This window comes from Rhincodon typus, chromosome 23, assembly GCF_021869965.1.
Source record: "Rhincodon typus isolate 14 chromosome 23, sRhiTyp1.1, whole genome shotgun sequence".
Taxonomy (NCBI): Eukaryota; Metazoa; Chordata; class Chondrichthyes; order Orectolobiformes; family Rhincodontidae; genus Rhincodon; species Rhincodon typus.
In genome coordinates this window covers 4,030,548-4,043,244 of record NC_063354.1, presented here as the reverse complement: position 1 = coordinate 4,043,244, position 12,697 = coordinate 4,030,548, and the positions used below count along the sequence as shown (strand labels likewise).

At 39.7% G+C, this 12,697-nt stretch overlaps 1 protein-coding gene across 1 annotated transcript in view; it reads left to right on the top strand.

Moving 5' to 3' along the window:
* Nucleotides 1-12,697, top strand: part of LOC109939027 (sodium-coupled monocarboxylate transporter 1-like) — a 45,790-nt gene that overhangs the window by 18,359 nt on the left and 14,734 nt on the right. The window contains exons 4-8 of the mRNA XM_048611080.1: nucleotides 5,626-5,714; nucleotides 7,301-7,422; nucleotides 10,950-11,020; nucleotides 11,135-11,221; nucleotides 11,954-12,159. Coding sequence (XP_048467037.1) covers nucleotides 5,626-5,714; nucleotides 7,301-7,422; nucleotides 10,950-11,020; nucleotides 11,135-11,221; nucleotides 11,954-12,159 — 575 coding nt within the window. The remainder of the gene's footprint in view (nucleotides 1-5,625; nucleotides 5,715-7,300; nucleotides 7,423-10,949; nucleotides 11,021-11,134; nucleotides 11,222-11,953; nucleotides 12,160-12,697) is intronic.

Below are 12,697 nucleotides of genomic sequence, written 5' to 3'. Positions count from 1 at the left end.
CCTGCAACTGGTAATAACTGCTTGCTTTGCTGTAAACCCCGGCTGTTTTGGACTGTGACTGGCTTGGAGGCTGACTTGGTTTTTATCTTGTTCAGATGGAGGAAAGCCAGCTAAGAACAAGCTGCCCAGCTATCTCTCACACTTCTATTGATTTCTGTTGCATTCAAGATGAAATCTATTTGTTCTTTTGAAATAGTGATTGAAGGAGGTGTCAAGATTATGTTTCCTGAACAATCTGTGACTGCAAGACTTAAGGGAAATCCTTATATAATTAGTTATTTTTCCACATGTAAGCGGCGTTGTTTGTCTATCTGCAGCGCATGGACTGCATTGATTCAAGAGGGCAGCTTATCACCACCATCTCAAGGGCAACTATGGATAGGCAATAAATACTGGCCCAGCCAGCAATGCCCACATCCCACAAGGGAATAAAAAACATATGCGAGAACATCAGACTGACAGATTCTGGAATATCTACACTTTCATAGAAATATAGAAAATAGGTGAGTAGGCCATTCTGCCCTTTGAGCCTGCACCACCATTCAATACTATCATGACTGACCATGCAATCTCAGTATCCCCTTCCCGCGTTCTCCCCATACCCCTTGATCCCTTTAGGCACAAGGGCCACATCCAGCTCTGTCTTGAATATATCTAATGAACTGGCCCCAACAACTTCCTGTGGGAGAGAATTCCACAGGTTCACAACTCTCCAAGTGAAGAAATTCTTCTTCATCTCAGTCTTGAATGACTTACCCCTTATTCTTAGACTGTGACCCCCTGTTCTGGACTTTCCCAACATTGGGAACATTCTTCCCACATCTAGCCTGTCCAGTCCCATCAGGATTCTATATGTTTCTATGAGACCACCCCACACCCCCGCCACCCCACCCCCAATCATTCTTCTAAATTCCAGCAAATACAAGCCCTGTCGATCCTGTCATTCCTTATATGTCAGTCCTGCCATCCCGGGAATCAGTCTGGTGAACTTTCACTGGACTTCCTCAATAGCAAGAATGTCTTTCCTCAGACTAGGAGACCAAAACTGCGCACTATACCCAAGGTGTGGCCTCACTAAAGCCCTGTATAACTGCAGCAAGACATCCTTACTCCGATACTCAAATCCCTCACTATGAAGGAGAGCATGCCATTAACTTTCCTTACATCATCCTGCACCTGCATGCCCACCTTCAGTGACTGTTCCACCATGACATCCACGTCTCATTGCACCTCACCTTTTCCTAAACTGCCACCAAGAAGATAATAATCTGGCTTCCTGTTTTTCTGAGCTAAGTGGGTAACCTCACATTTCTCCACATTATATTGCATTTGCCCAATATTTGCCCACTCAGCAGTCTGTCTAATTCACCCTACAGCCTCTTAACATCCTCCTCAAAACACACATTGCCATCCAGCTTAGTGCCACCTGCACATTTGGAGATATTGCATTCAATTCCTTCTTCCAAATTGTTAATGTATATTGTGAACAGTTGGGGTCCCAGCACTGAACCTTGCGGTACCCCACACGTCACTGCCTGCTGCTCTGAAAAGGACCCGTTTATTCCAATTCTCTGTTTCCTGTCTGTCAACCAGTTCTCCATCCATGTTAATACATTACCTCTGATACCATGAGCTTTAATTTTGCATACTAATCTCTTGTGTGGAACCTTGTCAAAAGCCTTCTTAAAATCCAAATACACAGCATCTACTGATTCACCATTATCTACACTACTGGTCATATCCTCAAAAAAATCCAGAAGGTTTGTCAAGCCTGATTTCGCCCCAGGGAATCCATGCTGACTACGATCGATTTTGTCACTGCTTTCCAAATGCTATGTTATTACATCCTTAATGATTGACTCCAGCTTTTTCCCCACCATTGATGTCAGGCTAACCAGCCTATAATTCCCCATTTTCTCTCTTCCTCCTTTTTCAAAGAGTACAGTTACATCAGCCACCCTCCAGTCCATTGGAACTCTTCCAGAGTCTACAGAATGCTGGAAAATGATCACCAATGTATCCAATATTTCTAGGGCCACTTCCTTAAGTATTGTGGGATGCAGAGTATCAGTCCCTGGGGACTTATCGGGTTTTAATCCCATCAATTTCCCCAATACCATTTCCTGACTAATAAAGTTTTCCTTCAGTTCCTCCTTCATGCTTGACCCTTGTCCCCCAGCATTTCTTGAAGGTTATTTGTGTCCTCCTTCATGAAGACAGATCCAAAGTATTTGTTCAACTGGTCTGTCATCTCTGTTGTGCATTATGAATTCACCTGATTCTAACTGCAAGGTATTTACATTGTCTTCTCTATTCTTTTTCTCTTCACATATCTATAGAATATTTTTGCCTTCAAGAATAACCCATTAGCCAAAGTGTTTTTTTTTAAATTTACAAAACCAATCTGAACAGAGAAGGAAGAGACAGTGATTGAGTGTGTGTGCAAGTGTGTGTGTGTGTGTCTGTGCAAGAGAGAGAGAGAGAGATTTACAAGAAGTATTTAAACAGGTATATTAGTGACTGTGTATCTTAACCAATTATTACACTTGTGTTGAATAACTTTTGTTACAATAATAAAACAATAACTGTATCAATTAAGAAAGATAGTGGTTAGATCATCTTGTTAGATAAGTTATCTAATTGATCATCGTGATATCTGGATAATCATTTTATTTGTCAATTTCATTGGTATTTGTTTTAAATGATGCTAGAAGACCATGATATGAAGGAACAAAGGTAGGCCATTCAGCCCATCAAATCTCTACAACCATTCAGTGAGAACATAGCTGATCCATCATTTGCATCTCCACTTTCCTGCCTTTTCCCCATAACCCTTGATACCGTTGCCATTAATGTGTGTCCCCTAATAATTGACAATTCTACCCTGGGAAAAATACTCTGACTATCCATTTATTCCATGCCTCCCATAATCTTGTAAACTTCTATCAGGTCATCCTTCATCCTTCAATGTTCAAGTGAAAACAAACCAAGTTTGTTCAATCTCTCTCCAAACCAGGTAAATTTAGTAAACTGAGATAACAAGGTGTAGAGCTGGATGAACACAACAGGCCAAGCAGCATCAGAGGAGCAGGAAGGCTGATGTTTCAGGCCTAGACCCTTCATCAGAAAATTTAGTAAACTGCCTCTTTATTCTCTCCTGAGCCTCCACATTCTTCTGGCAGTGTGGCAACCAGAAGTGTACACAATATTCCAAATGTTGAATTTCTATACAGCTGCAACGTGAAATGCCAATTTTTATATTCTGTGCCCTGGCTGATGAAGGCAAGCATGTCAACTGCCTTCTTGACCATATCTATTTTGTTGCCATTATCAGGGAACAGTGGACTTGTATGCCTAAATCCTGCTGTATCCTCTGGCAATCCTCCTCACTATCCGCAGCTCCTCCAATTCTTCTGCTGTCCTCCGCTCATCTACCTCTGCTTCTAAATAAGAGAACATTGACAGGATTCCATTCATCTGGGACTTGACTGATTCTGAACTGAAGTCCGTCAAAATCAACTGTTTAGCAATACTACTGACAGTCACATGTGATTGCCTTGGGTGCTTTGCAGTGCAAAAGTTATTTTTCTAATAATGGTGTAAATATTAAAAAAAATTCCTTATGAGTAACATGCTTCTTACTGTAAATGGAGACCTGAGGTTGGCAGGCTTTCAAAAGGAACTTAGAGTTATGGACACACTCAATACATCGGCTAATGCCTGCAGCTTTATTGATGAAACAACCTCGACAAATGTTTAGCATAATCTGTGGCTTGTAACAATGTTCAATGAAGTCAATAGTATCAAACAAAACTTCGAAAGGTTCCTGTGGGTAGAGCAGATTGTATACCAGCTCCTTGAGTACAAAATGTATTCCTTTAGAATGGGTAACCAAACTTGAGGCTGAGGTTATTGAAGAGGTGCTTAATGTTGATAACAATGCTCCTGCCTTGCACCTTATTACTGACGAAGAGATTTCACAATGGTGTTACAGCAAAATACAAGCAGTGATGATGAGTATAACATGGATACGCAACAGGTGGAGAAAATACCAGTAGATGACATTGTAAAGCTGTATGGCAATTTGATAAATGCACCGGAACAACATGACTTTACAACTGAGCATACTTTTGAAAGAAAAACCAAAATTAATGAGGCAGATGATGCTGGAAAAACTTTTCAAGTGGGGCTGCCAACAAAGTACACCAACTGTACAAGATCCATTTCATGGCCTCATGTCAGCCCCAAATGTCCCAGCTACAGAAAGTGGACCTTTTAGAAGCTCCCATTGCCAGCTTTTCTATTACGAATAAATAAATTTGAATAAATTTAAGTAAGTATTTGTTTGCACCTGTTCATGTTGCTAAGTTCCTTCATTCACATACAGTAGCTGGTCTAAAGGCTGCTGAGCAGCATAACCCTGAGCAAATTAGCTCGAGTGTCAAAGCATCGCAGCACTGCTCTACCCCCATATGCCAATCCTCATTCTCCCCAGCAGTGCTCACCACAACACCCTCTCACCCCACTGAACATAGTTTCATATTTTCTCAATGTAATCTGGCAAGAAAAACTACCTCAGGTGAAGTCAACTGTGCTTTACCTGAAAACCAAAAGTATCCGAATTTCAATGCATGATTGAACCTGAATTTTTTGGATATAAGGATACCTAAACTGTATTTAAAAAACCTCTTACTATCTGTCTCATTAATGGCTAGTTTCCTGCCATATTTTGTTTTCTCTTTCTTTACTATTTTTGTCATCTTTCTTGTTTTTTTGAAACTTTCCCAATCCTCGGGTTTACCACTAATCATTACCACATTGTATGTTTTTTTCTTCCAATTTGATACTGTCCTTAACTTCCCTGGTTAACCATGGTTGCCTTATTCCCTTACTTCTTACTCATTAAGATGTATCTTTGCTGAGGGTCATGAATTATTTTCTTCAATATTTGCTATCATTCCTCAGTGATTTTTTCTGCCAAAATTCATTCCCAGTTCACTCCAACCAAGTCTGCCCTCATCCTGATGTGTTTATCCTTGCTTAAATTTAGCACAGTTGTTTCCAACTCAAGGTTCTTGCTCTCACACTGAATGCTAAATTCCACTATATTAGCATTACATTTCCCTCAGGAAATCTTTTACACTGAGATCATTCATTAAACCTACCTCGCTACACATTACCAGATCAAATATTGCCTGATCGTTGATTGGATCCACAACATATTGTTTCAGGAAACTGTCCCTAACTGAATTCTTCTCAGCTGCCTTAATCTGTTCTGATTTTCCAAATTTGTTTTGATTATGTGCATTAGTGAAAGGGCTTGAGCCTTTTGTTTGAGAGTAGTATACTTTTTTTTCAATGGAAGATTGAGTCAGGTAAGAAGTTGGCACAGTTATGTGCTAGGAATAAATTTAGGAACCAGTGAGGCTGAGAAGATTACAAAGAAAACTGCTGAAATCAGTAATTTGCTTAAATATTGTTTTTAAAGTAATCATATTTGTTGCTGTATGTATTTTTGTTGATCCAATTTATCAACATTGGTAAATGTTTGGTAATATTTGACCTGGTATTGCAGATGTCAAGAAATATTTCCTTACTGATTTTTCTTTAATAACTTTTCTGAAGCTTACACCACTTCTGGTTTTGGATATCTTGTCTCACATGCCTGGAATTCCTGGGCTTTTTATTGCCAGCGCCTTTAGTGGCACTTTGAGGTATGTAACATGTTACCTTAGCTATTGGAATTCACAGCATGTCACCTGGAATAATATTTCAATGAAATGTGTATTTGTGCAAAAAATACTGATAGTAATATTGATATTAAGAAAAATGTTTGAGTACCGATGGAGATGCATGAGGGAAACAGTGAGTTATTTGTTTCGTACTGTATATGGTGAGCTGCTGAATCGTACTGGTAAATGCTGAATGCTAGGAACTGAGTCAGTCCATTGTAAATGAAAGATGCCAATAGTAGGTGCATGGGAGTAAACTCATTGTCTTCCAGTGGCTTCACAGAGAGGCACTGTGAGCCTTAACGAACTCAAGGAGAAGTAAAAGACAGAGAAATTCTGGAAAATATTATTGTAAATTTTGAAATATAACCAGACATACCATTACATATGTTATTAAGAATAAGCAGACATCAGCTCTTCCAACTATCCTACCGCTCCCTAACCCATGTACAAGGTGCATTCAGAAGTAATGTTGTCTCAGTTTTGCCCCTGTGTTCTATTTTTTTGCAGAGCAAAATTCAGTTTATTCCCTGTTTGCCCAAGAAAAATATAAATAAATATTACTAAAACCTACATTTTTGCACAAATTAATTGTTGTAGGTGTGTAAAGGACACAGTAAAACTTTGCCATCGAACCACAAGGCAGGTTTTCTCCGATTTTAGATTACATGAAAGTTTCTGGCACTGATTGGCTGCCAGTTGGCTTTCTACCAGAACAATAAACCTGGAGCAGGCAGCGCCACCTACCTGCACTGCCGGATAATCAAAGGCCACAATATCCATGATAACAAGGTGTAGAGCTGGATGAATACAGCAGGCCAAGCAGCATCAGAGGAGCAGGAAAGCTGATGTTTCGGGCCTAGACCCTGATTTGGCAGCACCAAGGCTGAGGCCAAAGCTGTTTCTGGGACAGCACCCCCAGACCCCAATTTGGAGAATCGTGGCTGTTATGAGCTGGGTGTAGGGGTGGTTGGTCTGTCAGTAACCACACCTCTGCCTTCAGTCTAGTCCCTCGGTTATGCACAAAATAGTGCAGAACACCCACTCCCCTTCCCCCACACACGCACCAAACTGACAACCAGGGGCACTGGTCTACCAGTCAGGTAGGGCAGCTTTTTCTTGTTCCACCTGGAGCTGAGGTCGTTGCAGCACAGGTAAGATAAGGCCCTTCAGTGATTGTTAATTGACCACTTAAATGCTTTAATTGGTGATGGACAGAAACATTGACCATGGCCCATCATGCCCAAATCAAATTTCCGGGGTTTTGGGAAGTGAACAGGGGTCCCTCTGGTGCCTACCCCAACAATCAGATGCCCTTCCCTACCACTCCTTGGGTGGAATTCCGCTCTTAAATTTTTCAATACATGTTGCATTTTCCTAGAGACATGCTTGTCAATGAGGAGAGGCCAAAGGGGCATATTTATTTATAAAGTACGTGAGTTTAAAAACTGAGATGTCAAATTACTCCAGCCAAAATTAATGTGAATATGTAGATTCTAAATTCATTTGATATGTGTTGTTTCTGTTATATTTCGTTATAATTCCTGTTTTATTCTTCATGTCCACAGCACAATCTCCTCGGGCATCAATGCTATGACTGCAGTCTTTGTGGAAGATATTATAAAACCAAACTGGAGATCCTGGGACTATCTTTCTGATGACAGGAGGGCACTGATCTCAAAGTTTCTAGGTTATCTTATAACTTCTGAAATTCCAATAGGACGAAGCTTGAAGTACAGAAAGAACAATGACATAATTTAGCGTGACATTTCACTTGTCTATAAATGCACATTATAAATTGCTTGATTTGATGACACAAGGTAGTCACTCTGGGACGTTCACTGACTATGTGATGCAGTCTGCATTGATCTTTTTCTGGAGCAGTTGAAGAGTAAAATGGCATGTGCAACCAACTGTAACTCTTAACTGGTGCCCGGAAAGAAGTTAGAAAACTGTTGCTTTCAGCCAGCTAATAACCATTCTTCATGTTTAGGGTATTTATAATCATGTTGAGGTTGGTTGGCTTGCCGAGCTGGTTTGTTGTTCCGCAGATGTTTTGTTACCGTGCTTGGTAAGCACGTTACCAAGCATGGTAACGAAACGTCTGCGGAACAACAAACCAGCTCGGCGAGCCAACCAACCTCAACACCCACAACCCGAGCTACAGATCTACTCCAAAACCTTATTTATAATCATCTTTGCAAGTTGTGGCAAAGTTTTCTTTAACAGTTGGCATGCAGTAATAAGATCTTCAAAGTTTTAATTAGTCCTTTTGATCTATGCATCATCTCAATTTTCCAGGTTGTTCCACTGCTACCCATACTGCTTCTCCAGTCCATAGGAGTTGTCACTTTCTTGATAACTTCTTTTTTTTTCCAACTCTTCTATCTTGTTGTTCAGGCTAGACTTGTGGGTATTTGGAACTTTAGCAGATGCAGAGTTGGTCTCACACTGTCACCTACTTCAAGATAACATTCTCCCAGTGACTGTCCAAGATCTGTAAAAACATCTTTATTATTTTCCAGTATCAATGGCTTAGCTGCCTGCAAAATGCTGCAAACCTCTTCTGGTTACTAGCCCAAGTTTCAGACTTGCTTCAACTGAGATGAGTGAATTCTCCTTACTGCCTTCTATCTGGAACTCCAGATCTTCATTCTTCCCATTATATTTGTTCTCTTGGCACAAGGAGCATTTTATTATGGAGTCACAAGCTTACTTTTGAGGGCTTCATTTGGGGTCACCATCTTGAACCACTTCATACAAGTCTATCAAAATTTAACAGCCCCTTGATGTTCTCACAAACCATTTACCCCATTTAAACCTGATGATACCAACCTCCTATGTGGTGTAGGGTTATTTATCAGAATCACCAGTTGATATCTCTCCAGCAACAGCTTTATACACTTACTTTGCTTCTTTCTAGCTAAGCACTTGTACAGGAAGTGATTCAGCTGTTTGCTTTTCCCACAATAGATATGCTTCCTTCACTTTTGCGTGATGTCCAGCCCCTGACTTTGATCTTTCTGCTGACCTGTCTACAAATATTTAGTCCTTTTTCCCAACCTGTTCTAATTTAGCCTAGAATGTCTAGTAGCATGACGCAAAGCCTCATTTGATTTCCCACTAATATAATCTAACTGATGATTGACGATCTCAAAGCATCTGCACATATGGATAGCTTTCTTGAGAATAAGTTTCTCTTCTCTCAGCAGACATGCACCACAGCAGGATCTTTAATGCCTTAGATAATCCTACCTCTGATGAGATCATCTTCCTATTATCTGAACAGTTTCTAACCAGATGTATTAGTGCAGTCACATGCTGATCAATATTCCCCCTCTCTTTGTGAACTCTCGTGTTGAACTCACACACACAGACATAATATTATGGTGTTCAAAGTGTATCTTCAAAACTTTCAAAGTCTCTGCAGTCTGGCATTGCTGCTCCTCAGTAAAGTCTAGGCTGTAGCATTCTTTCCAAATCACCATTAGCAGGATTTTAATTCCTGTCTGCTAAATTTTTAAAATTAATTCCTTTGCTATTTAATAATTCTGCAACTGAGTGGAAAGATTCCAGTTGTGTTTCATATTTCATTTCCACAGCAGCTGGAAGCAGAAAACTCACAACCACTTTGACTCATCAACTAAAATTGCAGAACCCTGTTTTATTTACTCCTTCCTTGTTGTTTCTTTCAGTAGCTGGCTTTCTTATGGCTCTGAAAATTCACATCTATTCAGTTACAACAATCCTGACACTGTGTTTTAAATAATTTTTAATGCCTGCCACAATCATCCAAATTCTCCCGACCCATCCACTTAACACCAAAGCCAACTTAATGCCAACTCATATCAAATCCATGCCTCCACAGCTACACTTCATATGTACTTACATTGACCATGCCAACTCATCCAGTATTTACTATGGGCAAATCTCAGGAGCAACATTGAAATTAAGTAATATCTAATACAACCTTTACTGCAGTAAAAAAATGACATTGCTGTTCACAAAAGCCTAGTCAAAAGTTTTAAATCACCTTGAGTGTTCTTGACCTAACCACCTTCAGTTGCTTCATCAATGACTTTTACTCCATCATAACGTCAGAAATGGGGATGGTCGCTGATGATTGCACATTATTCAGCACCATTCACAACTCCTCAGATACTGAAACAGTCCATGTCCATGTGCAACAAAACATTGAGAATACCCAGGTTTGGGCTGATAAGCAGCAAATAACATTCACATGCAATGAGTGCCAAGCACTGGCCAATTCCAACATCTGACCATCTTGACAGTCAAAGGAATTGCCATCACGGAATCCCCAACTACCAGTGTGCTTAGGATTACATTGCCCAGAAACTGACTGGACTAGCCATGTAAATACCATCGTACAAGAGCGGGTCAGGGATTGAGAACAATGCAGTGAGTAACACATCTGCTGTCTCCCCAAAGCCTGTTGGCCATCTACAAGGCACAAGTCAGGAGTATGATGTAGTACTTGCCTGAATGAGTGCAGCTCCAACAACCCTCAAGAAGCTTGACACCATCCATGACAAAGCAGCCTTCTTGATTGGCAGCCCATCCACCATATTAAACGTTAATTTCCTTTACTCCGATGCACAATGGCAGCAGTGTATACTATTTACAAGATACACCATAGTGATTCATCAAGGTTTCTTCAAACCTGCGACTTCTACCATCTAGAATTGCAATGGCAGCAAGTACATGGGAACAACACCATCTGCAAGTTCACCTCCAAACCACACACCATCCTGGCTTGAAACTGTTTTCCATTCCTGCAGTGTTGCTGGGCAAAATCCTGGAACTTCCTCCCCTACATCGCTGTGGGTGTCTGTACACGCGAAGGGCTGTAGCCATTTGAAAAGACAGCCCAACAATCCCTTCTCCAGGGCAGTTAAGGATGGGCAATAAATGTTGGCTTCATCAGAAGCACCTACTTTGCATAAATGGATAAAAAGTACAGAATCATATACATATACATGCCCCAAAGAGAACCAATCGCTGAGTTTGTTCAGTGAGTAGATGAGCTTTGCCAGCTAGGAATATTCCAGATTTAAGGCCTATCCCGTTCTACTTGTGCTGAATGTAGTAGAAGTCATCACAGTAACAAAAATAAACCGATGAAATTAAGAAAAGTGAAGTATTCTAAATGCCCACAGACAATGCATTCCTGCTGATTTTCTTCTCTATTCTATTTAGCTATGACATTCGGGGGTTTGACAATGCTTGTCGCAGGGTTAACTTCTCTCTTAGATGAAAATGTAATGCAGGTAAAGACATGATTAAGTAAAACTATAAAATGGATGTAGTTTGATTTACAAAATTCGATTCAATAGCAATGTTATAATTCATGTTGATAAAGTAGTGTTTATTTTCTTTCTCAGCTAATCCGAAGTATTGATGGAATATTCCTAGGACCTCTGTTGGGTATATTCACTTTAGCAGCTTTATTTCCAAACAGCAATAGCAAGGTAAGACTATGCAATCCCACTCCTATCCCCCAGATAAATCAAATAGTGTAAGGAATGATTTCATGGCCTTTTCTCAGTAGTTGTTGTTTCTGTTCTCACATTTAAATATGTTCATGACTTCATCATGCTGCCTACATTTTATAGGAGTCTTTACTAGTATCCTGTAGGGGAAATGTGTATTATTCCCAATCTCAAATTATCTTGTGATTTTTTTTAACTTGCTTGTTATAATTTTGCATTTATTGTCCATGTTAAATAATTTGCTAATTTCTACCATTGCCAAACAGTGACTGTATTTGAAAAGTAATGAATTGCCTCTGAAAAAAATTGGAAGATCTTAATGATGTAAAAGGTGTGAGATAAATCCAGCTCCATTCTTTCTTTCTGTCAGTCTTGAAAAGGAGTCATATTGGACTCGAAACATTCACTCTGTTTCACTCTCCATGGATGCTGTATGATCTATTGAGTTTCTCCGTCCTTTTCTGATTCAATTAAAGTAAATGCTTACGCCATTACTCCAAGATTTGTGTCAATGTTATGACAGGGAATTGGAAGAAGCCCTGAGAAACATCCAACTGATTATATCAGATGAATACACATCTGTTAGCAGTGTACAAGCAATTAAAACAATGTTAACTGAGCATGCAGCCAGAAGGCCTAGAGTAATCAATTTCCCCAGGCTTCTGTACAACGTCCTGATCACAATATTTTCTTTGATTTCATTAATCCCAGGGAGCATTTGTGGCTATGCTGTTTAGTTCTGTCTTGAATCTTCTTTTGGGAATTGGCTCCCAGGTGTACCCACCTGCTGTGAAATTTACAAAGAAGCTGAAGACATCAGCAGCAGGTTGCCATCTTTTTAATATCACTATAGCAAGCTCCACCAATGTGACATCTTTACTCACAACCATAGAAACACCTCCAGCACCAAATAAAACGTAAGTCAAATTGTTTATTAAAACTATAAAAAACAGATTGGTTCTGTTGTCATAATGCACTTGAGAAACTGCACAGAAACTCAAGCCCCACTAATCCCTGGATTGTCACAAACAGTAAAGGTATAATAAAATTACTCAGAAGTAGCCAGTCCTCCATTTACATATCTAATGAATTCAGGTTAACAGAAAGTGCTGACCAGGTTTCAATATTTAACATGAATTACTATTTGTTACAAAGAAGTAAATTCTAACCACAGGCAAACAAGAAAATGAATGTACCTCAACAGGTTACCAACTAGTGAATTAGAACTAGACCTAGATCTTTGAATTTACAGTTATTTAATAATGTTGGGACCTTTTCTTTCATTTTGTGTTTTTTAAAAAATTGTGAACTGAAATGAGAAAGACCTGTTTTAAAAGCGATGTTTGAAAGAGTGGTTATGGTATTGAAAGACAAGTAATGTGACACCCATGGCAAGCATTATAAATAACTGAGATAACAAGGTGTAGAGCTGGATGAACACAGCAGGCCAAGCAG